This window comes from Tachyglossus aculeatus, chromosome 19 (genome assembly GCF_015852505.1).
Source record: "Tachyglossus aculeatus isolate mTacAcu1 chromosome 19, mTacAcu1.pri, whole genome shotgun sequence".
Taxonomy (NCBI): Eukaryota; Metazoa; Chordata; class Mammalia; order Monotremata; family Tachyglossidae; genus Tachyglossus; species Tachyglossus aculeatus.
The window spans coordinates 486,584-514,007 of record NC_052084.1 but is presented as its reverse complement, the minus strand read 5'-3'; the positions used below and the strand labels follow the sequence as shown (position 1 = coordinate 514,007).

The window sequence follows — 27,424 nt, the reverse complement described above, 5'->3', positions numbered from 1 at the left end:
CGGGGGGGGGGTCTCACTCTGGGGGCGGGTGAGCGGGGCGGGGCCTCACTCCGGGTGTCGAGGGTCCGGGGGGGGTCCCCACCCCGGGCCCGACTCTTGTCTGTCGTCTCTCCGGGCGACGGCCGGCACAGAGACCTCTCGGGTGTCGGATGACCATCGGTCTCCCGGTTCGGCCCCGGGTCTGGAGGCTGGGACCGAGCCGGCCCCGATGGCGCGGGGAGAGGGGCTTCGGGGGGCTTCGGGTCACGTTTTTTTCCCGGCCGGCCGATCCGGGGGAGGGGTCCGACCGGCCCCTCCCGCCAGAAAGCTCCAGGTGAAAACGTCTCACGGAGGAGAGGCCGACGGGCCGGCACGGAGCCCCGGGGGGAGCTCGGTGGCCGCCGTCCTCCTGTCGGATCGGTGATGGAGCGGCGGCTCCCAGGGACCGAGTCGCGGGAGAGAGTCCGGCCCCCGGAGACGGTCGCCCCTCCAGCCGGATGCGGTGGGGAGAGAAGTCGGCCGGAAAAGCCGCTTCCGGGCTTCCTGAGCGCGGAGGCCGAAGGAACGGTCGGGCAGAGATTTCCCCCACCCCGCAACGGCACCGGGCCGGTGGTTTTGCTGTCCCGGGAACGGTCGGTTCTAGGGTCAGCGAGCTGGAGCCACCTGGGAACCCATTTTCTCATTCCGCATTTGGGAGCGGCGGCAGGGCCCGGACCGGACTCACGGAGCCGCCGGCCTGCCCTTCCCCGAGGGTCGGGGTGCCCCTGCCCTGGGGATCCACCCACTCCGCCGCCCCCCGGGCCAGGCCCGGAGCGTTCTGCGGAGTCTCTGCCGTTCCCAAGGACTGGGGGGACTTGAGCCGGGGAAGCCCAGACGTGTCCGCCGAATGAAAGCAGGCGGGCGCCCGCTCCTCGAGGCTTCCTCTGTCAGGGTGACCGGCCGCTATCGCCCGAAGCTCCCGTGTCCGGTACAGGTCGGCGGGGCCTGGGCACTTGGAAGAACTCAGGGAGGGGAAAAGGCAGTAGTAGTCTGCGCCTGATGGTTCGGGGATGATGTGAAAAGTGAAACCACGTGAACAAAAATCTCATCAACTGTTGAGTGTGTGGAGTGGAATTGACTGCTTCGTTTACTGGCCCGACTGGCCGCTTTCTTCCTCCGCTTCTCAAGGCGCACCGCGTCCAAGGCGGCATCGCAGGCAGAGGAAGCAGATTTCTAGAGGGAGACCATTCGGAGTAATAATAATAATAATGATGGCATTTGTTAAGCGCTTACTATGTGCAGAGCACTGTTCTAAGCGCTGGGGGAAAATTGGGTTGGACACAGTCCCTGTCCCAAATGGGGCTCACAGTCTCAATCCCCATTTTACAGATGAGGTAAATGAGGCACAGAGAAGTAAAGTGACTTGCCCAAGGTCACGCAGCAGACATGTGGCAAAGCCAGGATTAGAACTCATGACCTTCTGATTCCCAGGCCTGTGTTCTATCCACTGAGCCATGTAACTGCGGTATTTGTTAAGCGCTTACTATGTGCCAGGCACTGTACTAAACACTAGGGTGGAGCAAATCGGGTCGGACACAGTCCCTGTCCCACAGTCTCAACGCCTATTTTACAACCGAGGTAACTGAGGCCCAGAGAAGTGAAGTTCGGTCATTCGTTCAGTCGTATTTATTGGGTACTTACCATTCATTCATTGTCGTGTTTATTGAGCGCTTACTGTGTGCAGAGCACTGTGCTAAGCGCTTGGGCGAGTACGATACAACAATAAGCAGACACATTCCCCATCCGCAACGAGTTTACAGTCTAGAGGAAGTGACCTGCCCGAGGTCACACAGTAGACTGTGAGCCCACTGTTGGGTAGGGACCGTCTCTAGATGTTGCCAACTTGGACTTCCCAAGCGCTTAGTACAGTGCTCTGCACACGGTAAGCGCTCAATAAATACGATTGATGATGCTGATGGAGCCTTTTGACTTCCAGGCCTGGAAGCGAGGCTGTGGATCCTCTGGGCAGTCATTCATTCCAGTTCATTTCATCGTATTTATTGAGCGCTTACTGTGTGCAGAGCACTGTACTAGGCGCTTGGAAAAATACAGAACAGCAATAAAAAGAGGCAATCCCTGCCCACAACGAGCTCACAGTCTAGAGGGACAGACAGTGGGTGGCATTTATGGAGTGCAGAGCACAGTACTAAGCTCTTGGGAGAGTACAAAATGACAGACACATTCCCTGCCCACAGCGAGCTTACGGTCTAGGAGGGGGAGACAGATAATGATGGCATTTATTAAGCGCTTACTACGTGCAAAGCACTGTTCTAAGCACTGGGGAGGTTACAAGGTGATCAGGTTGTCCCATGGGGGGCTCACAGTCTGAATCCCCATTTTACAGATGAGGGAACTGAGGCACAGAGAAGTTGTGGCTTGCCCCAAATCACCCAGCTGACAAGTGGCGGAGCCGGGATTTGAACCCGTGACCTCGGACTCCAAAGCCCGGGCTCTTTTCCACTGAGCCACGCTGCTTCTCTAATAGTAACCAAGTCTATAATGGATACGTTTGCGAGGACTGTGGGGTTGGGAAGGGGGGTGGATCAAGGGAGCAAGGCAGAGCAACGCAGAAGGGAGTAGGTGAAAAGGAAATGAGGGCTTAGGAAAGGCGTCTTGGAGGAGACGGGCCTTCAGTGAGGCTTGGGAAATCAATCAATTAATCGTATTTATTAAGCACTTACTGTGTGCAGGGCACTGTACTAAGCGCTTGGGAAGTACAAGTCGGCAACATCTAGAGACAGTCCCTACCCAACAGTGGGCTCACAGTCTAGAAGGGGGAGACAGACAACAAAACCAAACCTACTAACAAAATAAAATAAATAGAATAGATATGTACAAGTAAGATAAATAAATAGAGTAATAAATATGTACAAACATATACAGGTGCAGTGGGGAAGGGAAGGAGGTAAGATGGGGGGATGGAGATGGGGACGAGGGAGGAAGTGGCTCAGTGTGGGAAGGCCTCCTGGAGGAGGTGAGCTCTCAGTAGGGCCTTGAAGGGAGGAAGGGAAAGGGTGGAGAGCCATTGTCGATTATAATGGAGGGTGTTCGAGGCCAGAGGTCGACCACGAGATGGAGGACCAGTGAGAAGGTTGGCATTAGAGGAATGAAGTGTGCCAGCTGAGTTGGGGTAAGAGCATAGTACGGCACAGTGCACACAGTAAGCGCACAGTAAGTACGATCGGATGAAAGAGAGCGGCAAGGTGAGGTAGGAGGGGGCGTGGGGACTGTGTGGTTGCTGGACTTGAACTCCCGGGGCCGCTTGCCGTATATAGCATCATCATCAATCGTATTTATTGAGCGCTTACTATGTGCAGAGCACTGTACTAAGCGCTTGGGAAGTCCAAATTGGCAACATCTAGAGACAGTCCCTACCCAACAGTGGGCTCGCAGTCTAAAAGGGGGAGACGGAGAACAAAACCAAACATACTAACAAAATAAAATAGATAGAATAGATAGGTACAAGTAAAATAAATAAACAGAGTAATAAATATGTACAAACATATATACATATATATATACATATATCATCATCATCAATCGTATATTGAGCGCTTACTATGTGCAGAGCACTGTACTAAGCGCTTGGGAAGTACAAATTGGCAACATCTAGAGACAGTCCCTACCCAACAGTGGGCTCACAGTCTGAAAGGGGGAGACGGAGAACAAAACCAAACATACTAACAAAATAAAATAAATAGAATAGATAGGTACAAGTAAAATAAATAGAGTAATAAATATGTACAAACATATATACATATATATATATACATATATCATCATCATCAATCGTATTTATTGAGTGCTTACTATGTGCAGAGCACTGTACTAAGCGCTTGGGAAGTACAAATTTGCAACATATAGAGACAGTCCCTACCCAACAGTGGGCTCACAGTCTAAAAGGGGGAGACGGAGAACAAAACCAAACATACTAACAAAATAAATAGAATAGATATGTACAAGTAAAATAAATAAATAAATAGAGTAATAAATATGTACAAACATATATACATATGTATATATACATATATCATCATCATCATCATCAATCGTATTTATTGAGCGCTTACTATGTGCAGAGCACTGTACTAAGCGCTTGGGAAGTCCAAATTGGCAACATATAGAGACAGTCCCTACCCAACAGTGGGCTCACAGTCTAAAAGGGGGAGACGGAGAACAAAACCAAACATACTAACAAAATAAATAGATATGTACAAGTAAAATAAATAAATAAATAAATAGAGTAATAAATATGTACAAACATATATACATATGTATATATACATATATCATCATCATCATCAATCATCATCAATCGTATTTATTGAGCGCTTACTATGTGCAGAGCATTGTACTAAGCGCTTGGGAAGTCCAAATTGGCAACATATAGAGACAGTCCCTACCCAACAGTGGGCTCACAGTCTAAAAGGGGGAGACGGAGAACAAAACCAAACATACTAACAAAATAAATAGAATAGATATGTACAAGTAAAATAAATAAATAAATACAGTAATAAATATGTACAAACATATATACATATGTATATATACATATATCATCATCATCATCAATAATCAATCGTATTTATTGAGCGCTTACTATGTGCAGAGCACTGTACTAAGCGCTTGGGAAGTACAAATTGGCAACATCTAGAGACGGTCCCTACCCAACAGTGGGCTCACAGTCTAAAAGGGGGAGACGGAGAACAAAACCAAACATACTAACAAAATAAAATAAATAGAATAGATATGTACAAGTAAAATAAATAAATAAGAGTAATACATATGTACAAACATATATACATATGTATATATACATATATCATCATCATCAATCATCATCAATCGTATTTATTGAGCGCTTACTATGTGCAGAGCACTGTACTAAGCGCTTGGGAAGTACAAATTGGCAACATCTAGAGACAGTCCCTACCCAACAGTGGGCTCACAGTCTAAAAGGGGGAGACGGAGAACAAAACCAAACATACTAACAAGATAAAATAAATAGGATAGATATGTACAAGTAAAATAAATAAATAGAGTAATAAATATGTACAAACATATACATATATATATATACACATATATCATCATCAATCATCAATCGTATTTATTGAGCGCTTACTATGTGCAGAGCACTGTACTAAGCGCTTGGGAAGTACAAATTGGCAACATCTAGAGACAGTCCCTACCCAACAGTGGGCTCACGGTCTAAAAGGGGGAGACGGAGAACAAAACCAAACATACTAACAAAATAAAATAAATAGAATAGATATGTACAAGTAAAATAAATAAATAAATAAATAGAGTAATAAATATGTACAAATATATATATACATGTATCATCATCAATCATCATCAATCGTATTTATTGAGCGCTTACTATGTGCAGAGCACGGTACTAAGCGCTTGGGAAGTACAAATTGGCAACATATAGAGACAGTCCCTACCCAACAGTGGGCTCACAGTCTAAAATATATATATATACATATATATAAAAATATATATAGATATATATAGATATATATACATATATAAAAATATATATACACATATATACATATATAAATATATATAAATATATACACACATATATATGTACATATATAAAAATATATACATATATAAATATATATATGCACATATATATACATATATAAATGTATATATGTATATATAGGTATACATATGTATGTATTGTAGTAGGAGGCAGGGTGGCCCATGGCCTTTTCTGCCCTGCTCAGAACTAGCCCTCGGCCTCAGCGGTGGCCCGGGCCGGCGAGTGACCCGTACAGGGGAGGAGGGCGTCCACGAAGGGGGCGGCGGGGCCCCGGCCAGCCAAATCCTCCCGAAAGTGGCCAGTCTGGGCCACAGCCGGGGCCCGGCCCTCTCCGTTTGGCCCGGTTCGTCCAGGCCCTTCTTCTCAGATCGGTTTCGTTCGTCCACTAGATTGGGGGCAAAGGGGACGTCTCATACTTTCATTCAATCGTATTTGGGTCATACTTGTGTCGTGTTCGCCGGAACTCCGCACACGGCGGCCACCCGTTGTAGTCCAACGAGTACAGGAGAAGCAGCGTGGCTCGATGGAAAGAGCCCGGGCTTTGGAGTCAGAGGTCATGGGTTCAAATCCCGGCTCCGCCACTTAGCTGGGTGACTTTGAGCAAGTCACTTCACTTCTCTGGGCCTCAGTTCCCTCGTCTGGAAAATGGGGATGAAGACCGTGAGCCCCCCGTGGGACAATCTGATCACCGTGTATCTCCCCCAGCACTTAGAACAGTGCTTTGCATCATCATCATCTATCGTATTTATTGAGCGCTTACTATGTGCAGAGCACTGTACTAAGCGCTTGGGAAGTACAAATTGGCAACATAAAGCGCTTAATAAATGCCATCATCATCATCATTCAGTATTGTTCTTTGGACATAATCAGCTCCCAGTACGGTGCTCTGTGGAAAGCTGGCGCCCAGTACAGTGCTCTCTGCTAAGCAGCTGCCCATGATGACTCGGAAAGGGGATGAGTCTCTCGTTCGGTTTCCAGCCAGTTCATCCTCATAATAATAGCGGTATTTGTCTCTATGTGTTGCCAACTTGTACTTCCCAAGCGCTTAGTCCAGTGCTCTGCACACAGTAAGCACTCAATAAATACGATTGATGATGATGATGATGTTAAGCGCTTACTCTGTGCCAGGCACTGTACTAAGTGCTGGGGTGGATATGATATCTTTTAGACTGTGAGCCCACTGTTGGGTAGGGACTGTCTCTATATGTTGCCAATTTGTACTTCCCAAGCGCTTAGTACAGTGCTCTGTACATAGTAAGCGCTCAATAAATACGACTGATGATATGAGCAAATCGGGTTGGACACGGTCCCTGTCCCAGCTGACGCTCACAGTCTCAGACCCCATTTTACAGATGAGGTAACCGAGGGCCGGAGGAGTGAAGCGACCTGCCCAGGGTCACACGGCAGACAAGGGGGATGGAGCCGGGATTAGAACCCAGGTCCTTCTGAATCCCAGGCACGCGTTCTAGCCACTAGTCCACACTGCTTCATCCGCCTGGTAGCGGCTAACCACCCATCACGGTCAATCCCTCAGTGGTATTTATTGAGCGCTTCCCGGGTCCATAACCAAGTGAGGCATCCTTACCCATTGAGACTCAAGCATAGTTAGGATGAGCTCTAGGGCTGACTTTCTGGGGGGCCAGGGGGGGCCCTGCAACCCACCCCCACAGTAAGCGCTCAATAAATACGATTGAATGAATGAATGAATGGGAGCTCTTATCTGGAGGCTGGAAGAGTTCCCGGGCCTGAGGGAATTCCTAAGCATTCAATCAATCAATCAATCAATCATATTTATTGAGCGCTTACTATGTGTAGAGCACTGTACTAAGCGCTTGGGAAGCACAAATTGGCAACATATACAGTCCCTACCCAACATTGGGCTCACAGTCTAAAAGGGGGAGACAGAGGGAAAAAAAAAATACTAACAAAATAAAATAAATAGAATAGATATGTACAAGTAAAATAAATAAATAGAGTAATAAATATGTACAAACATATATACATATATACATTCCCTTATCATCTGCCACTGGAGTTTGGAAGGGTCTGTGTAGGTGGGGGGGGGGGATGTTTGTGTGTGTGACACTCTACATAACATAATAATACTGGTGGCATTTTATTAAGCGCTTACTATGTGCAAAGCACCGTTCTAAGCGCTGGGGAGGTTACAAGGTGATCAGGTTGTCCCACGGGGGGCTCACAGTATTAATCCCCATTTTACAGATGAGCTAACTGAGGCACAGAGAAATTGAGGGACTTGCCCAAAGTCACACAGCTGACAATTGGCAGAGTGGGATTTGAACCCATGACCTCTAACTCCAAAGCCCGGGCTCTTCCCACTGAGCCACAAAACAGGGAGACAGGTGTCAGTACCATCTGTCTCCCCCACTCTAGACTGTGAGCCCGTTGTGGGCAGGGATTGTCTCTATTGCTGTATTGTCCTTTCCAAGCGCTTAGTACAGTGCTCTGCACACAGTTATTGCTCAATAAATACAATTGAATGAATGAGTGAGTGAATGAATGAAGGAGGTTATTCTGATGACACCTGGCCACATGTTTTGTTTTGTTGTCCATCTCCCCCTTCTAGACTGTGAGCCCGTTGTTGTGTAGGGACCGTCTCTACATGTTGCCAGCTTGTACTTCCCAAGCGCTTAGTACAGTGCCCTGCACACAGTAAGCGCTCCATAAATACAGTTGAATGAATGAGTGAGTGAATGAATGAGGGAGTTTATTTTGATGACTTGACATCTGTCCACTTGTTTTGTTTTGTTGTCTGTCTCCCTCTTCTAGACTGTGAGCCCGTTGTTGGGTAGGGACCGTCTCTACATGTTGCCAACTTGTACTTCCCAAGCGCTTAGTACAGTGCTCTGCACACAGTAAGCGCTCAATTAGAGATGCAGCGTGGCTCAGTGGAAAAGAGCCCGGGCTTGGGAGTCAGAGGCCATGGGTTCAAATCCCGGCTCTGCCAATTGCCAGCTGCGTGACTTTGGGCAAGTCGCTTCAATCAATCAATCAATCAGTCAATCGTATTTATTGAGAGCTTACTGTGTGCAGAGCACTGTACTAAGCGCTTGGGAAGTACAAGTTGGCAACATATAGAGACGGCCCCTACCCAACAGTGGGCTCACAGTCCAGAAGGGGGAGACAGAGCTTCACTTCTCTGGGCCTCAGTTCCCTCATCTGTCAAATGGGGATGAAGACTGTGAGGCCCCCGTGGGACAACCTGATCACCTTGTATCCTCCCCAGTGCTTTGCACATAGTAAGCAAAGGTGGGCTTTGCACAGTCTTTTAGACTGTGAGCCCACCTTTTAGACTGTGAGCCCACTCTTGGGTAGGGACTGTCTCCATATGTTGCCAACTTGTACTTCCCAAGCGCTCAGTACAGTGTTCTGCACACAGTAAGCGCTCAGTAAATACAATTGATTGATTGATTCTCTGGGCCTCAGTTCCCTCATCTGTCAACTGGGGATGAAGACTGTGAGCCCCCCATGGGACAACCTGATCATCATCATCATCAATCGTATTTATTGAGCGCTTACTGTGTGCAGAGCACTGTACTAAGCGCTTGGGAAGTACAAATTGGCAACATATAGAGACGGTCCCTACCCAACAGTGGGCTCACAGTCTAAAAGAAACACTATTCTGAGCGCTGGGGGGATACAAGGTGACCAGGTTGCCCCACTTGGGGCTCAAAGTCTTAGTCCCCATGTTACAGAGGAGGTAACTGAGGCACAGGGAAGTGAAGTGACTTGCCCAAGGTTACACAGCCAAGTGGCGGAGCTGGGATTCGAACCCATGACCTCTGACTCCCGAGCCCACGCTCTTTCCACTGAGCCACGCTGCTTCCCACCTGATCACCTTGTATCCTCCCCAGTGCTTTGCACATAGTAGGCGCTTAATAAATGCCATCATTATTATTATTATTATTATTAATAAATACGGTTGAATGAATGAATGAATGAATGAATGAATGAATGAAAGAGTGAGGTCCGGGCGGTTTCCGAGCCGGTCCCGCGGCCGCGGGATTCCCCAGGCCAAGCCGGCGGCTGCGATGATTGGTCGGGGGAGGTGCCTGACGTCACTCCGGCCGGGCCGCGGGGATTGGTCGAGGGGAGTGCCTGACGTCACTCCGGCCGGGCCGCGGGGATTGGTCGGGGAGTGCCTGGCGTCACTCAGGCCGGGCCGCGGGGATTGGTCGAGGGGAGTGCCTGACATCACCCGGGGCCGGTCCGCGGTGATTGGCTGGGGAAACGCCTGACGTCACCGGAGCCGGGCCGCGCGGATTGGTCGGGGCCGGGACCGGGGCCGGAACCGGCCAATGGGCGGCGGGCGAATTGTTGCCCCGTTGCGGGGGCGGGGGGGACGGTCCGCGTGCCTGCCCGGGCGCCCCCGAGCGGAGCCGGGAGGGGAATCAATCAATCAATCAATCAATCGTATTTACTGAGCGCTTACTGCGTGCAGAGCACTGGACTAAGCGCTTGGGAAGGACAAGTTGGCAAAATACAGAGACGGTCCCTACCCCACAGTGGGCTCACGGTCTAAAAGGGGGAGGGAGCCGCCGCCGCCGCTAGGGGGCGCTCCGCCCGCCGCCCCGCCCCCCGGTGCCGGTGCCGGTGCCGGTGCCACCGGAGCCCGTTATGTGAGCGTGAAGCGTCGGCCCGACGGCACGGACCCCGCGGGCTCCGCTCCTCTTCGGGCGCCCGGCAACGCGGCACCGACACCCGATGCCGCCGCAGCAGCAACCGGGGGCCGCCGCCGCCGCCGCCTACCCGGGCAAGTCGGGGTGGAGGCCCGGCGGCTGCGAGGGCCCGCCGGTTCCCCCGCGCCGCCGGCCCCGCCGGGGGGCCGCCGAGGCCCGCGGCCTCAAGTGCGTGCTGGTGGGCGACGGCGCCGTGGGCAAGACCAGCCTGGTGGTCAGCTACACCACCAACGGCTACCCCACCGACTACATCCCCACCGCCTTCGACAACTTCTCCGGTGAGCGGCGGGCCGGACAGGACCGGACAGGACCCATCGGGACCGGACGGGACTAATCAAGACCGATCGGGACAGGACAGGACTAGTCAGGACCGATCGGGGCTGGGCAGGACTAATCCAGACCGATCGGGACAGGGCAGGACTAGTCAGGACCGGACAGGACTAGTCAGGACCGATCAGAACCGGACAGGACCCATCAGGACCGGACAGGACCCATCAGGACCGGTCAGGACTAATCAAGACCGATCGGGACAGGAAAGGACTAGTCAGGACCGATCAGGGCAGGACAGGATTAATCAAGCCCGATCGGGACAGGACAGGACTAGTCAGGACCGATCAGAACCGGACAGGACTGGTCAGGACCGATCAGAACCGGACAGGACCGACCAGGACCCATCAGGACCAGACAGGACCCATCAGGACCGGACAGGACTAATCAAGACCGATCGGGACAGGACAGGACTAGTCAGGACCGATCAGGGCTGGGCAGGACTAATCAAGACCGATCGGGACAGGACAGGACTAGTCAGGACCGGACAGGACTAGTCAGGACCGATCAGGACCGGACAGGACTGGTCAGGACCCATCAGGACCCATCAGGACCAGACAGGACCCATCAGGACCGGACAGGACTAATCAAGACCGATCGGGACAGGAAAGGACTAGTCAGGACCGATCAGGGCTGGGCAGGTCTAATCCAGGCCGATCGGGACAGGACAGGACTAGTCAGGACCGGACAGGACTAGTCAGGACCGATCAGGACAGGACTATTCAGGACCGGGCAGGACCGACCAGGACCCATCAGGACCGGACAGGACTAATCAAGACCGATCGGGACAGGAAAGGACTAGTCAGGACCGATCAGGGCTGGGCAGGACTAATCAAGACCGATCGGGACAGGACAGGACTAGTCAGGACCGGACAGGACTAGTCAGGACCGATCAGGACCGGACAGGACCGACCAGGACCCATCAGGACCGGACAGGACTAATCAAGACCAATCGGGACAGGACAGGACTAGTCAGGACCGATCAGGGCAGGAAAGGACTAATCAAGACCGATCGGGACAGGACAGGACTAGTCAGGACCGGACAGAACTAGTCAGGACCGATCAGGACCGGACAGGACTGGTCAGGACCCATCAGGACCCATCAGGACCAGACAGGACCCATCAGGACCGGACAGGACTAATCAAGACCGATCGGGACAGGAAAGGACTAGTCAGGACCGATCAGGGCTGGGCAGGTCTAATCCAGGCCGATCGGGACAGGACAGGACTAGTCAGGACCGGACAGGACTAGTCAGGACCGATCAGGACAGGACTAGTCAGGACCGGGCAGGACCGACCAGGACCCATCAGGACCGGACAGGACTAATCAAGACCGATCGGGACAGGAAAGGACTAGTCAGGACCGATCAGGGCAGGACAGGATTAATCAAGCCCGATCGAGACAGGACAGGACTGGTCAGGACCGATCAGAACCGGACAGGACTGGTCAGGACCGATCAGAACCGGGCAGGACCGACCAGGACCCATCAGGACCAGACAGGACCCATCAGGACCGGACAGGACTAATCAAGACCGATCGGGACAGGACAGGACTAGTCAGGACCGATCAGGGCTGGGCAGGACTAATCAAGACCGATCGGGACAGGACAGGACTAGTCAGGACCGGACAGGACTAGTCAGGACCGATCAGGACCGGACAGGACTGGTCAGGACCGATCAGGACCCATCAGGACCAGACAGGACCCATCAGGACCGGACAGGACTAATCAAGACCGATCGGGACAGGAAAGGACTAGTCAGGACCGATCAGGGCTGGGCAGGTCTAATCCAGGCCGATCGGGACAGGACAGGACTAGTCAGGACCGGACAGGACTAGTCAGGACCGATCAGGACAGGACTATTCAGGACCGGGCAGGACCGACCAGGACCCATCAGGACCGGACAGGACTAATCAAGACCGATCGGGACAGGAAAGGACTAGTCAGGACCGATCAGGGCTGGGCAGGACTAATCCAGACCGATCGGGACAGGACAGGACTAGTCAGGACCGGACAGAACTAGTCAGGACCGATCAGGACCGGACAGGACCGACCAGGACCCATCAGGACCGGACAGGACTAATCAAGACCAATCGGGACAGGACAGGACTAGTCAGGACCGATCAGGGCAGGAAAGGACTAATCAAGACCGATCGGGACAGGACAGGACTAGTCAGGACCGGACAGAACTAGTCAGGACCGATCAGGACCGGACAGGACTGGTCAGGACCGATCAGGACCGGACAGGACCCATCAGGACCGGACAGGACAGGACTAGTCAGGACCGATCAGGCCTGGACAGGACTAATCAAGACCGATCGGGGCTGGACAGGACTAGTCAGGACCGGACAGAACTAGTCAGGACCGATGAGAACCGGACAGGACCCATCAGGACCGGACAGGACTAATCAAGACCGATCAGGACAGGACAGGACTAGTCAGGACCGATCAGGACAGGACAGGACTAATCAAGACCGATCGGGGCTGGACAGGACTAGTCAGGACCGATCAGAACCGGACAGGACCCATCAGGACCGGACAGGACTAATCAAGAGCGATCAGGGCAGGACAGGACTAGTCAGGACCGATCAGGACAGGACAGGACTAATCAAGCCCGATCAGGGCTGGACAGGACTAATCATCATCAATCGTATTTATTGAGTGCTTACTATGTGCAGAGCACTGTACTAAGCGCTTAATCAAGCGACTAATCAAGACCGATCGGGACAGGAGAGGACTAGTCAGGACCGGACAGAACTAGTCAGGACCGATCAGGACCGGACAGGACCGACCAGGACCGGACAGGACCGGGCCGGGGGGCGGGGAGGGAGGGACAGATGGGGTCGGGGGTCGCCCCCAGGACCGGCCACACGGACGGACCCGGCCTCCTCCCCCGCACCCCCGGTTCAGTCTTGGGGGGAGAGAGAAAGGAGCCCCCCCACCCCAGTTCCCGGGATTTGCGGGGGACCCCCAAGGCCCTACCGAGCTGGGGGTGAGGGGCCGGACACCTTTCCCTCTCCCCCCAGCACTCCCTCACCATTTTAGGGTCAGCCTCCATTTGCATGAAAATAGCCGCAAATCGCCGGCCCCGGGGGGAGCGGGATCAAGTTTTCCTTCCTCCCCGGCTCCCCCATAACAAAGGCGGGATCCACTTCCCATCCCGAAGCCTGCGGGGACCGTCCGGCTTCCCGGCCCTTCCTCCTCCTCCTCCTCTTCCTGGGCCCCCGGGCCGAGGGGGGATGCCCAGCGCCGGCCACATTCGCTCCATCGTATTTATTGAGCGCCTACTGTGTGCTGACTACTGATTTGGACTTCCCAAGCGGCTAGTACAATCCTCCGCCCGTTAAGCGCTCAGTAAGTCATCATCATCAATCGTATTTATTGAGCGCTTACTATGTGCAGAGCACTGGACTAAGCGCTTGGGAAGTACAAATTGGCAACACATAGAGACGGTCCCTACCCAACAGTGGGCTCACAGTCTAAAAGGGGGAGACAGAGAACAAAACCAAACGTACCAACAAAATAAAATAAATAGGATAGATATGTACAAGTAAAATAAATAAATAAATAAATAGAGTAATAAATATGTACAACCATATATACATATATACAGGATGTATACATGTATACATATATATACATGTATACATATATATATATATATATATATATATATATATATATATATATATATATATATATATACATATATACATAAATACGATGGAATGAACGAGTAGGCGGTTGGAAAGTCCAATGCAGCAATACAGAGGGACAATCCCTGCCCTTGGGGGTGGGAGAAAGACACCAGTAAAAGTAAACAGGCATCAATGTAGATGATGGTTTGGTATATAGATATGTGGGTATGTTTGGTTTTGTTCTCTGTCCCCCCCTTTTAGACTGTGAGCACGCTGTTGGGTAGGGACCGTCTCTATATGTTGCCAACTTGGACTTCCCAAGCGCTTAGTCCAGTGCTCTGCACACAATAAGCGCTCAATAAATACAATTGATTGATGATAAATAGAAGTGCTTTGGGGCGGGGAGAGGGGCTCATGACCGCTTTCTTCTCTCTCGAGCTGTGGTGTCGGTGGACGGCAGGCCGGTGAAGCTCCAGCTTTGCGACACGGCAGGACAGGTCAGTACTGGGCTCCCCCACCCCCGGGAGCGTGGGCCACTGGCCCGGACCGTTTGGCTCCTCGCCACAGGGACCAACGTGGCCTATTTCCACCCCCCCTGCCAGTCCTGGAGAATGGATTTCCCTCCAGGGATGGGCCTGGAAAGAAAGCTCCATTGTTAGCCCTGTTACTATTGTATCAATCAATCAATCGTATTTATTGAGCGCTTACTGTGTGCGGAGCACTGGACTAAGCGCTTGGGAACTACAAGTTGGCATCAGGGACCAACGTGGCCTATTTCCACCCCCCCTGCCAGTCCTGGAGAATGCATTTCCCTCCAGGGATGGGCCTGGAAAGAAAGCTCCATTGTTAGCCCTGTTACTGTTGTATCAATCAATCAATCAATCGTACTTATTGAGCGCTTACTGTGTGCAGAGCACTGGACTAAGCGCTTGGGAACTACAAGTTGGCATCAGGGACCAACGTGGCCTATTTCCACCCCCCCCCTGCCAGTCCTGGAGAATGCATTTCCCTCCAGGGATGGGCCTGGAAAGAAAGCTCCATTGTTAGCCCTGTTACTGTTGTATCAATCAATCAATCAATCGTACTTATTGAGCGCTTACTGTGTGCAGAGCACTGGACTAAGCGCTTGGGAACTACAAGTTGGCATCAGGGACCAACGTGGCCTATTTCCACCCCCCCCTGCCAGTCCTGGAGAATGGATTACCCTCCAGGGATGGGCCTGGAAAGAAAGCTCCATTGTTAGCCCTCTTACTGTTGCATCAATCAATCAATCAATCAATCGTATTTATTGAGCGCTTACTGTGTGCAGAGCACTGGACTAAGCGCTTGGGAACTACAAGTTGGCAACATATGCCAAGTTGTATTCAGTACATGCCCACTCTGTGCCAAGCACTGTGCCCTGTCCCACACCGGCCTCTCGGGCTAAGAGGGAGGGAGAAGAGGGATTCCCGTTTCGCAGAGGGGTGAAGTGACTCGTCCAGGGTCATACGGCAGTCCGGGGAGGCTGGACTGTGAGCCCACTATTGGGTAGGGACTGTCGCTATATCATCATCAATCGTGTGGCTCAGTGGAAAGAGCACGGGCTTTGGAGTCAGAGGTCATGGGTTCGAATGCCGACTCCACCACAAGTCAGCTGTGTGACCTTGGGCAAGTCACTTAACTTCTCTGAGCCTCAGTTACCTCCTCTGTAAAAAGGGGGATTTAGACTGTGAGCCCCACGTGGGACAACTTGATCACTTTGTATCCCCCCCAGCGCTTAGAACAGTGCTTTGCACATAGTAAGTGCTTAACAAATGCCATTATCATTATTATTATTATTATTATTTATTGAGCGCTTACTGTATGCAGAGCGCTGTACTTAGCGCTTGGGAAGTCCAAGTTGGCAACATATAGAGACAGTCCCTACCCAACAGTGGGCTCACAGTCTAATATGTCTAATATAGTCTCCATATGTTGCCAACTTGTACTTCCCAAGCGCTTAGTACAGTGCTCTGCACTCAATAAGCGCTCAATAAATACGATTGATGATGATGATGATGATGAGGGTGGGGTCTCCTATGCGGATCTAATGCCTTAAATTCTCAGAAACGTGTCAGATCAAACATCTCAGATAAATCCCAGCTCTTGGATTTTGGCATCGTCATAAAGCCGTAGGAGGTGGCCCCTGCTCCCTGAGGCTTATCAGGCAATCCATCGGGGCTATTTACTGGCCACCTGCTGTGGGCAGGCTTGCTGTGGGCCGAGCCACTTTTGTTTGCCCTCCCGGCTGTCCCATCAATCACTAAAACAATGGCTTACCCTCCGTGGGTACTCAGCACTTGGGAGAGAACACTATAGCAGAGGTGGTGTTCCCTGCCCTCCGGGAGCTTACGGTCGGGAGGGGCTGCCCCACGAGGGTCTGGCCTTGTTTTTCCTGTTTCTTCAGTCAGTCAATCGTTTGTGTGCAGAACACTGTACTAAACGCTTGGGAAAGTACCGTATAGCAGTCAGCAGACACATTCTGCTGACAGCATTCGCAGCGGACAACATATATGTTGCCAATTTGTACTTCCCAAGCGCTTAGTACAGTGCTCTGCACACAGTAAGCGCTCAATAAATACGATTGAGGATGATGATGATTCCCTGCCCACAAGGAACTTACAGTCCGGAGAGTCGAAGCCATGCTGCTTTAATAATAATAATGGCGTTTATTAAGCTTTTACTATGTGCAAAGCACCGTTCTAAGCGCGGGGGAGGTTACAAGGTGATCGGGTTGTCCCACGGGGGGCTCACCGTTTTAATCCCCATTTTACAGATGAGGCACAGAGAAGTGAAGTGACTTGCTCAAAGTCACACAGCTGACAGTTGGCAGAGCCGGGATTTGAACCCATGACCTCTGAGTCCAAAGCCCGGGCTCATTCCACTGAGCCACACTGCTTTCAACCTCTCGACTCTCCATGTGGCAGTGGGACTGGGGGGCTGAGCGGAGGACCCCGGGGGAGACCCCCAGTGAGAGCTTCTCCTTGCCCTCTGCAGAAAAGGCGGTCAGTCATCCAGTCAGTACTGCCCTGACTGAGCACCTACTACGCACAGGGCACTGTACTGAGCACTTGGGCAAATCCTACAGAATTAGGAGACCTGATCTCTGCCCTCTGAGAACTTCCGATCTAGCCGGGGAGACACACAAAAATCAGTGACAGATGAAAGGCAGCATTAGAGTGTAATCAATCAGTCGGTGGTATTTATTGGGGGCTTACCGTTTTCAGAACACTGTACTAAGCGCTTGGAGAAGCAGCGTGGCTTAATGGAAAGAGCGCGGGCTTGGGAGTCGGAGGTCGTGGGTTCCATTCCCGGTCACTTAACGGCTGTGGGGCTTTGGGCAAGTTATTTAACTTCTCTGTGCCTGCTACCATATCTGTAAAATGGGGGTGAAGACCGTGAGCCCCACGTGGGGCACCTGGTTCCGGTGGATCTAGCCCAGCGCTTAGAACAGTGCTTGGCACACAGTAAGTGCTTAACAAGTACCATCATTGTTATTATTATTACAGCGTAACAGAGTTGATGGAGTCATTGGAGAAGCAGCGTGGCTCAGTGGAAAGAGCCCGGGCTTTAGAGTCAGAGGTCATGGGTTCAAATCCCGGCTCCGTCACATGTCTGCTGTGTGACCTTGGGCAAGTCACTTAACTTCTCTGAGATTCAGTTACCTCATCTGTAAAATGGGGATGATGACTGTGAGCCCCATGCGGGACAACCTGATCACCTTGTATCCCCCCCACCAGCGCTTAGAACAGTGCTTTGCACATAGTAAGCGCTTAACAAATGCCATTATTATTATTATTCCCTGCCCACAAGGATCTTGTAGTCTCGAGAAAGATCAATCAATCAATCGTATTGAGCGCTTACTGTGTGCAGAGCACTGTACTAAGCGCTTGGGAAGTACAACTTGGCAACATATAGAGACAGTCCCTAAGATGCGTATTTAAGTACCAGAGTGTGGAGTACAGTGCTCTGCACACAGTAAGCGCTCAATAAATACAATTGATTGATGATGGAGTGCCTAGGGGATAGGAAAGTGCTGATGTGGGACTTGGGGAGATAAAAAGAATTAGGGAAGGCCATCTGGAAGAGGTGTGATTTCAGAAGGGCTTTGAAGATGGGGAGAGCAGCATGATAAGAAGGGGGGAGGGTGTGAGCTAGAAGTTGGTGATAAAGGAGTGAGAGGGAGGCATGGTGAGTAGGTTCGGCTTGAGAGGATTGAAGAGGGAGAGGAGCAGCGGGGGGAAATAAAAGAGAGAGGGCTGATTGGTGACAGTGGGCAGTCGGGGCACAGACCCTGGAGAGATTGACTATATGTTGCCAATTTGTACTTCCCAAGCGCTTAGTACAGTGCTCTGCACACAGTAAGCGCTCAATAAATACGATTGATTGATTGATTGACCAGTGTGGGATGACCCGTCCACGTAACCCAGAGGAGAGGGTTTGACCTCCGCCATCCCACCAGGACTCGGGTCAAGGACCGGAGCCATCAGGTGGGAAGAGTGTCGGGGAGGGGAAGGGGAGTCTGACCTGTGGGAGCCCCTCCTCATCTCCTTCCCAAGCGCTTAGTACAGTGCCCTGCACCCATTAAGCGCTCAATAAATGCGATTGAATGAATGAATCTCCTGGTAGTGGAGCCCCCGGGGGTGGGGGAAGGCTCGCCCCTGCCCCTCCCATTGTGATTAAGGCCAGAAAGCGTTGGCAAGGGTCACTATATTCATTCAGTCGATCAATACTCATTGAGAGCTTATTCTGTTGCAGAGCATCATCATCATCATCATCATCAATCATATTTATTGAGCGCTTACTGTGTGCAGAGCACTGTACTAAGCGCTTGGGAAGTACAAGTTGGCAACATATAGAGACAGTCCCTACCCAACAGTGGGCTCACAGTCTAAAAGGGGGAGACAGAGAGCACTGTACTAAGCGCTTGGGAGGGTACAATATAACAATAAACAGATCCATTTCCTGCCCACAATAATAATAATAATGATGGCATTTGTTAAGCGCTTACTATGTGCAAAGCACTGTCCTAAGCGCTGGGGAGGTTACAAGGTGATCAGGTTGTCCCACACGGGGCTCACAGTCTTAATCCCTATTTTACAGATGAGGGAACTGAGCTCAGAGAAGTGAAGTGACTTGCCCAAGGTCACACAGCTGACAAGTGGCGGAGCTGGGATTAGAACCCATAACCTCCGAGTCCCAAGCCCGGGCTCTTTCCACTGGGCCATGCTGCTTCCCCACAATGAGTTTACTATCTAGAGCTGTGGGGCTGGGAAGGGGGGTGAGTAAAGGGAGCAAGTCAGGGTGATGGAGAAGGGAGTGGGAGAAGAGGAAAGGGGGTCTTAGAGAAGGCCTCCTGGAGGAGGTGGGCCTTCAAAAAGCCTTTGAAGCAGCGGGGAGAGTCATTGTCGGATTTGAGGAGGGAGGGCGTTCCGGGCCAGACCTGTCCCCTTCAATCAATCAATCAATCAATCGTATTTATTGAGCGCTTACTGTGTGCAGAGCACGGTACTAAGTTGGCAACATATAGAGACAGTCCCTACCCAACAGTGGGCTCACAGTCTAAAAGATGCCACTTGGGCCTAGGCCACTCTCTTCCCTGGCCGATCCCTCTCTTCCCACTTCCACCCCAGCCCACCTTCCCCAGCTGGCCGCCTCATTCCCAGACCCCTGCTCTCCCCAGCTTCAAAGCCTCCTGCAGCCCCTCCTCCGCCAGGAGGTCTTCCCTGCTCCATCCGCCCGCCCCTTGTCAGGGGGACGGGGAGGCGAAAGGAGGGCGAGCAGAACAAGTGACGCCTAGGACAGGCGGGCAGGGGGGTTTCGGGGAGCCCTCGCCGGCCTGCCCCGGGGAGGGTCCGCGCCCCTTCCCCCGTGGCCTCTCGGCACTGAAGCTGGATCTCCTGCCCGTTGCCGTGACGGTGTCCAGTTTCGCTGTCGCTGCCAGGATCCGGCGGGGGCGGGGGCGGCTATTATGGCCTGCTCCAGTTCCCAGACTCCCTGGAACCAGGTCTGTCCTGGTGGGACCAACAGAGCTGATGGGTTTCCCGGCCCGCGGGAGGATGGAGGCCGTCTTGAGAGAACCTGACCGTCAATCCCACGCCGGGCCACGGCCACAACGCTTTTTGGATCAGGGTCACCACCGAGGCGGGGGAGGATAGGGCCGGGGAAGAAATGCTTCCGTTCTCTCTCCCCCAGGGTCCCCGGGGTGGCCGGAACCTGCCGTGTACCGGCCGTGGGGTCAGACGGGTTGAGTGGTCCCTGCTGGGTCACCTGGGGGGGGGTCAGAAGGGCTGGACGGTCCATCCCTAATCACGAGAGTTAGGATGACTGGTACCCTGGGAGACCCGGCCGGGCCGGGCCGCAGGAAACTCCATGTCCCCTGGGAGGGGACGGCCCGTTGGCATTTGTGCCTGTGCCAACCTCGACCTCTGCTCTGGGGGAAGGGTCCGCGTGGGGGAAGGGGTTAAGCTAAAGAGGGAAGCGAACTGTGGGCGTGCATAATCGTGCAGACACACACGCTCATCCTCTTGAGGACTGAGCCCAATAGGCTCCTGTCTGTCCTTCCTTCACCTTGAGCTACTTCTGGAGCTCAGGCCTGGGTCTCTCGGGGCAGCTTGGGCAGGGTGCGGGCAGAAGGAGCAGCGGGTGGCAGTGGCCGGGCCGGAGGGGAGATCCCCGGGCGAGGGAGAGGCTCAGCCTCCCTCCAGGCAGCAACTCTGAGGGTTGGGGACGCCTGGGCAGAGCCGGACACGTCTTTATTTGTCGGTTGTAAAGCCCGGCTGCCCACAATCCCTCTTATTGTTACTATCATTACAATTATTCCTTCTCCTCCGTCTCCTCCTCGGATTCATCTCTCACCTCGCTTCCCTGTTCCCCACCCCTTCAGCCTCAGTGGGTGATGTTTCCTAATCCCTTGGATGCTCACATCCCCGTAGCTCCTGTGCTCGGACTGGCGTGTTCTCTTGCTTAAGTCCCGACTCCCATACAGGTCCTCTTTTCCCTTCCTCCCCCTGCCTAGGACCTATTTTAGTGTCTCCTCCTTAAGAGCAGGGATTGTGTCCGCTGACGGCCTTGTACGTTTCTCCAGCGCTCAGCACAGTGCTCTGCTCCAAGGAGGTGCCCTGCCAACGTCACCGATGGGTGTGGGGTGTAGGACCGGCCCCCCGCCTCCCTGGGAGCCCCAACTCTGAAATGAGCGCTGAGCCATGAGCCGGTCTGAGACCGCGAACCGTAAGCTTGCCGTGGGCAGGGAGTGCGACAGTTTTCTTGTAATTGTACTCTCCCAAATCCAGTGCCCCGTACACGGTAGGCACTCAATAAATATGCCTGACTTACCTGCCCCTCCGCACCCAGCTGTGGCCTCGGCTCCCGTGCACCGGGGTGTGTGTGTGTGTGTAGTGTGACCTCGTGGCTGTGACTGTCTTGCAGGACGAGTTTGACAAGCTGCGGCCCTTGTGCTACGCCCACGCGGACGTCTTCCTGCTGTGCTTCAGCGTGGTCAGCCCCGCTTCCTTCCAGAACATCCGCGAGAAGTGGGTCCCCGAAGTGCGGCGTCACTGCCCCGGGGCCCCCGTGGTCCTGGTGGGGACCCAGTGCGACCTGCGCCAGGACGTCGGCGTCCTCATCGAGCTGGACCGGGGCCGGGAGAAGCCCGTGGCCGGCCAGGCGGCCCGGCTGTGCGCCGACGAGGTCGGGGCCGCCGCCTACGTCGAGTGCTCGGCCCTGACGCAGAAGAACCTGAAGGAGGTCTTTGACGCCGCCATCTTGGCGGGCATCCGGTTCTCCGACGCCCAGCGCCTGCACCAGCAGCCAAAGAAAGCCAAGAGCAGGACTCCGGACAAAATGAAAACCCTGTCCAAAGCCTGGTGGAAAAAGTACTGCTGCCTGGCATAGCAGCCCCGGACACGGCGGGCTGGATGGCGGAACCCACATTAGCTGAGCGGACCGTGGTTTCAATGTATAGGGACTGTACAGAGGGGGGGTGGTGAGTGTGGATGTGTGTAGGGATGGGCGGGCCTCCGTTCCCGGTCTCCATCCCTGGCGGTCCTTCTGGGCCTGAGAAGGCTCTCTGAAGGACAACGGCGGTCCCCCGGCCCCATGCCTCCAGTTGTCCCCTCCCGCGGTGGGGAGGACGGGCCGTGGAAGCGACGGGCAATCCGGGCCGCGTGGTGGGTGTGTCTGTGGACAGGGGCAGGGAGACCGCCCGGAAGGACCACCATGCTTGGAGAACGGGGTCGGCTTGGGACCCCCGTGGAGCCACTGCCGTCAGAAGGGGCTCCCTCCCCCCAATGCCGACCTCCTGGCAGGGGGCGGGCACTGAAGTTCAGGGGGTTGGCTCGCTGGTGGGTAGGGAGAGAAGGAGTGAGGATGGCGGGGGGACCTTCCTGAGAGAGCTCACCCTCTTTTCTCCCATGGCTCCTGGAGCCTGGAGATACTGCTGATCAGAGATGAAGCTTCCCAGCACAATGTGAGATGATGAATAGGCTCTCCACCCCCCTGCCCACCTCCCCCAAGGCAGGAGACGGGTGCCCAGCTAATCCAGTTTTCTGGAATTCCTCAGACGAAATCCCGGTCACCCCATGTCAGTTGCTGCGGACAAGTCCTCACGTCTCTAGGGAGCGGCTCCCAGGATGCCGGGCCTGGGGGCAGCGACCTGCCTCCGTTCCGGGCAGAGAGAGGGTCACCCTTGAAGCTGCTCGGTCGGGAGGGCTGGAATCAACCCTCAAAGCTCCAAGGGCAGTGGTGGCCGTGGAGCTCAGGAGTCGGAAACATCCTGGCTGATCCCACCTGGTTTCTCCCCCTCCTCTGGGCGTCTGAGGGGGGACGGGGTAGGAAACGTCCCAGAACCAGGGCGCGTCTGTCACGTGCGCGCTTCAGGCGGCCAGCCCACTTCCAGAGCCAGAAAACGTTCTTGTTCTCTGGCTGGCGTCCCCGAAGGAGATTTCGTAATCCGCCCGTGTGGGGACGAGCCTGCCTCCAAACAGGGCGCGTGCCTCCCGTGTCCCGCCTCATTCCATTCTTCTCCCCATCCTGGGCCCGCCGAGGTCCCGGGGCTGTGGGGGGTTCTCCGGAATATCTCCTCCGCCGATCTGGAAAGAAGACGGGTGTTTCGCAAGCCGAAAGGAGGAGACATTCCCCCACTCCACGTCGTCCGAGCCGTCATGTGCCTTACTGTGCGGTGGTTTCGTGGCGAGGACTCTGAGCCTGGTTTTGTTTGAAAAGATAAACGAGGAGCGAGGTCGAGTCCCGCGTGTGCGTGTCTGTGTCGCGTGTCGGCAGCCTCTCCGAGAGCGGGCTTTGGGAAGCGGGAGGGATTCCCAGGCAGGGTTCAGGCTCTGAGGCCTGTGAGTGCGGTGTCGGGGTGCAGCGGGGGCTCTCGGCCAGAAGAGGAGGTCCTCCGCGTCCTCTTGAGAAGGGATAGATGGGGTTGGGAGATGGGGATTGGACTCGGACTGCCGCCCTAACGGGAAGGGCTTTCCTGGGTTCTGCCATTCCCGAGGAGCGGAACCCCTATCCACCTTCAGTGGGGGCCTGAACCAGCCCGTGAGAGCGAGGGGGTGGGGACGGGGCCTTCGCCCCGCAGAAAGCCTCTGACCCTCCCTCGCTTGGCTCCGATGTTTCATCCTGCAAGGAAGCCCCGCCGGCTGAACTCGAACCGGCACACGGCCAAGCGCGTGGGTCACTCCCCTTCGGGCTCAGTTGGTCAGTCGATGGTATTTATAGAGCGCTCACGGTGTGCAGAGCACTGTGCCAAGTGCTTGGGAGACTGTGATAGAACAGTATAACAGACCCACTGGGGTGGAAAGGAGACTGTGGAGAGCAGCTGGCCACAGCACTCTGTATTTCAGAGTTCATTTGGTTCCTAGGGCCTCACCAGCTCCTGGAAGGGCAAGATTGTTGCTTTTCTCTGGCTCTGACAGAGAGCAATAGGCCTTTCTCGCCTGCATCCCCTACCTGGGCTTTGCCCCATCCCTCCATCCCTCCCTGGTGAGACCTGGTTTAACTATTGATGATCCACCCAGAACGGCCCTCGACCCCGGCCAGGAGTTTCCAGGCATCAGACAGGCTGGACTCCGACCCCCCTGGCACCTCTCCCCTTCCCTTCCTTTAACCTCTGCTCAATCAATCAACCAGTGGTATTTATTGAGCACTTACTATGTGCAGAGTACTACTAAGCGCTTGGGAAAGTACAGTACAAGAGATTCAGCGGACACAATAATAAGCTGGCAGTCTAGAGGGAGAGACAGACTGCCAGTTGTCAGTTGCGTGACCTTGGGCAAGTCATTTAGCCTCTGTGCCTCAGTTCCCTCTTCTGTAAAATGGGGATTAAGACTGTGAGCCCTATGTGGGACAGGGATTGGGTCTGACCAGATTAGCTTGGATCTACTCCAGTGCTTAGAACAGTGTCTGGCATGTAGTAAGCACCTAACAAATGCACAGTTATTATTAACATGTCCAGGCCACAGTCATTCACCCAGTGAGGCTGCTAAGCTACTCTCCCTGCAATGGAGTCCCCCTTCCACTCTCCAACTCCTCCTACTCCCTACCTCCCACCCTGATGCCTCAGGACACCAGCCCTCAAGCCCTCGATGCCATACTGAGCACTTGGACGCCATACTGAGCACTTGGACAAGCTCAGCAGAAGCAAGGTCCACAGTCCCTGCCCTCAGGGAGCTGACCAACTGGCTGAGTAGATGGACATAAGTGTATTTGCCGCAAGCGGAATCGGCACGACCCGCAGGCCAGTCGAGTGAATGGGAAAACCCAAGAGCTGCGTTCAGAAAGGGGTAGAGCTGCCAAGCGCTGTCGGAAGTGATAAACCCAACCAGAAACCACCAGACCAGAGGAGATGCAGGAGGAGGCCTGGCATGGGCGGCACATTCACTCATGCATTCATTCAATCGTATTTATTGAGTGCTTACTGTGTGCAGAGCACTGTACTAAGCGCTTAAAAAGGCACACAAAAGGCCGCAAGGCCGTGCGGCCCGGTACAAAGAGCCTGGGCCTGGGAATCAGAGGACCTCAATTCTAATTCTGACACTGCCACTTTTTTATAGAATTTGCTACACGTTAACTAGATAGAAGTTAATCGGGTTGGACACAGTCCCCTCTAGACTGTAAGTTTGTTGTGGGCAGGGAATGTGTCTGTTCTATTGTACTCTCCCAAGTGCTCAGCACAGTGTTCTGCATAAGTGCTCAATAAATACAATTGACTGACTGTCAGGAGCCCAGGGGTTGGGCGCCCAATTAAAGGAGGGTTTTTCCCAGCTTCGGGCATGGGCCTCGGGGGCAGGTGGCAGCCAGGTGCAGCGGGTGTTGAGATAAGCCTGCCGCCAAGGCCCATTACCACAGGGGATAATAATAAAAATAATAATAATGTATTTGTAAGCACTTATGATGTGCCAAGCACCATTCTGAGTGCTAAGCGATGATCCCCAACTCTCAGATACCCCTTCTCTTCCTCTCCCACCCTCCCAGCAGCCCCTGGTCCTCCTCGTTTTCTGGCCTGCCTGGCATTCCGGCCTTATTATCAATCAATCAATCAATCAATCATATTTATTGAGCGCTTACTGTGTGCAGAGCACTGTACTAAGCACTTGGGAAGTACAAGCTGGCAGCATATAGGGACAGTCCCTACCCAACAGTGGGCTCACAGTCTAGAAGGGGGAGACAGAGAACAAAACCAAATATACTAACAAAATAAAATAAATAGGATAGGTACAAGTAAAATAAATAGAGTAATAAATTTACTCTATTATTATTATTTATTAGTTTATTATATTTATTATTATTATTAGTGTTTATTATTGTTATTATGGTGGCATTTGTTCATCATCATCATCAATCGTATTTATTGAGCGCTTACAGTGTGCAGAGCACTGTACTAAGCGCTTGGGAAGTCCAAGTTGGCAACATCTAGAGACGGTCCCTACCCAACAGTGGGCTCACAGTCTAAAAGGGGGAGACAGAGAACAAAACCAAACATACTAACAAAATAAAATAAATAGAATAGATATGTACAAGATAAATAAATAAATAAATAGAGTAACAAATATGTACAAACATATATACATATAAACAGGTGCTGTGGGGAAGGGAAGGAGGTAAGATGGGGGGGATGGAGAGGGGGACGAGGGGGAAAAGAAGGAAGGGGTGCTTACTATGGGCTGAGCACTGTTCTAAGCGCTGGGGTAGATACAAAGTAATCAGGTTGCCCCACGTGGGGCTCACCCTTTTAATCCCCATTTTACAGATGAGGTAACTGAGGCAGGGAGAAGTCAAGCAGCCTGCCCAAGGTCACACAACAGACAAGTGGCGGAGTCAGGATTAGAACCCACGTCCTTTGGCTCCCAAGCCCATGCTCTTTCCACTAAGCCGTGTTGCTTCCCCAGCAGCTCGGGCCGCAGGCCACTTGAGGAGGAAGAGAAACCGCAAGGCAGACGAGAAAAGGCCCCTGAGAGAGAGCAAGGCGAGGGAGCCGGGATCAGTCAGAGCCGACGTGCTCAGCCCAGCCCTGATAATAATAATAATAATAATTATTATTATTATTATTATTAATAATAATGGCATTTATTAAGCGCTTACTATGTGCAAAGCACTGTTCTGAGCACGCTTGTCTGCTGGGTGACCCTGGGCACGTGACTTAATTTCTCTGTGCCCCAGTTATCTCACTGTAAAAAGGGGGATGAAGACTGTGACCCCCCTGTGGGACGTAGACTGTGTCCAACCAGACCCCAGTGCTTACTACAGTGCCTGGCACATAGTGAGCACTTAACAACAACCACAGAGAAGCAGCGTGGCTCAGAGGAAAGAGCATGGGCTTCGGAGTCGGAGGTCACCGGGTCAAATCCCGGCTCCGCCAACTGTCAGCTGTGTGACTTTGGGCAAGTCACTTCACTTCTCTGGGCCTCAGTTACCTCATCTGTCAAATGGGGAGTAAGGCTGTGAGCCCCACGTGGGACAACCTACTCACCTTGTATCCCCCCAGCGCTTAGAACGGCGCTTTGCACATAGTGCGCACTTAATAAATGCCATCATTATCAAAAAGAACTTACAATCAAGGTGACCAGGGAAACGCTCTTTATTGCTCTTTTAGACTGTGAGCCCACTGTTGGGTAGGGACTGTATATGTTGCCAATTTGTACTTCCCAAGCGCTTAGTACA

The 27,424-nt window shown here is 52.9% G+C and overlaps 2 protein-coding genes across 2 annotated transcripts; one reads left to right on the top strand and one right to left on the bottom strand.

Annotated features, from left to right (window-relative positions):
- Positions 1 to 13: 13 nt before the first annotated feature.
- Positions 14 to 9,794, bottom strand: LOC119940972 (nascent polypeptide-associated complex subunit alpha, muscle-specific form-like). Its single transcript, XM_038761387.1, has 5 exons — positions 9,662 to 9,794; positions 5,812 to 5,963; positions 1,110 to 1,137; positions 700 to 1,014; positions 14 to 522 (listed from the first exon to the last, which is right to left on the bottom strand). Exons 1-5 carry the CDS (start codon positions 9,792 to 9,794, stop codon positions 14 to 16), a joined length of 1,137 nt encoding a protein of 378 aa, XP_038617315.1.
- A 374-nt stretch (positions 9,795 to 10,168) lies between these two features.
- Positions 10,169 to 23,503, top strand: RHOU (ras homolog family member U). The gene is made up of 3 exons (XM_038761314.1): positions 10,169 to 10,556; positions 14,681 to 14,739; positions 21,689 to 23,503. The coding sequence occupies exons 1-3, from the start codon at positions 10,304 to 10,306 to the stop codon at positions 22,151 to 22,153; spliced, it is 777 nt and encodes a 258-aa protein (XP_038617242.1). The 5' UTR covers positions 10,169 to 10,303; the 3' UTR covers positions 22,154 to 23,503.
- Positions 23,504 to 27,424: the final 3,921 nt, after the last annotated feature.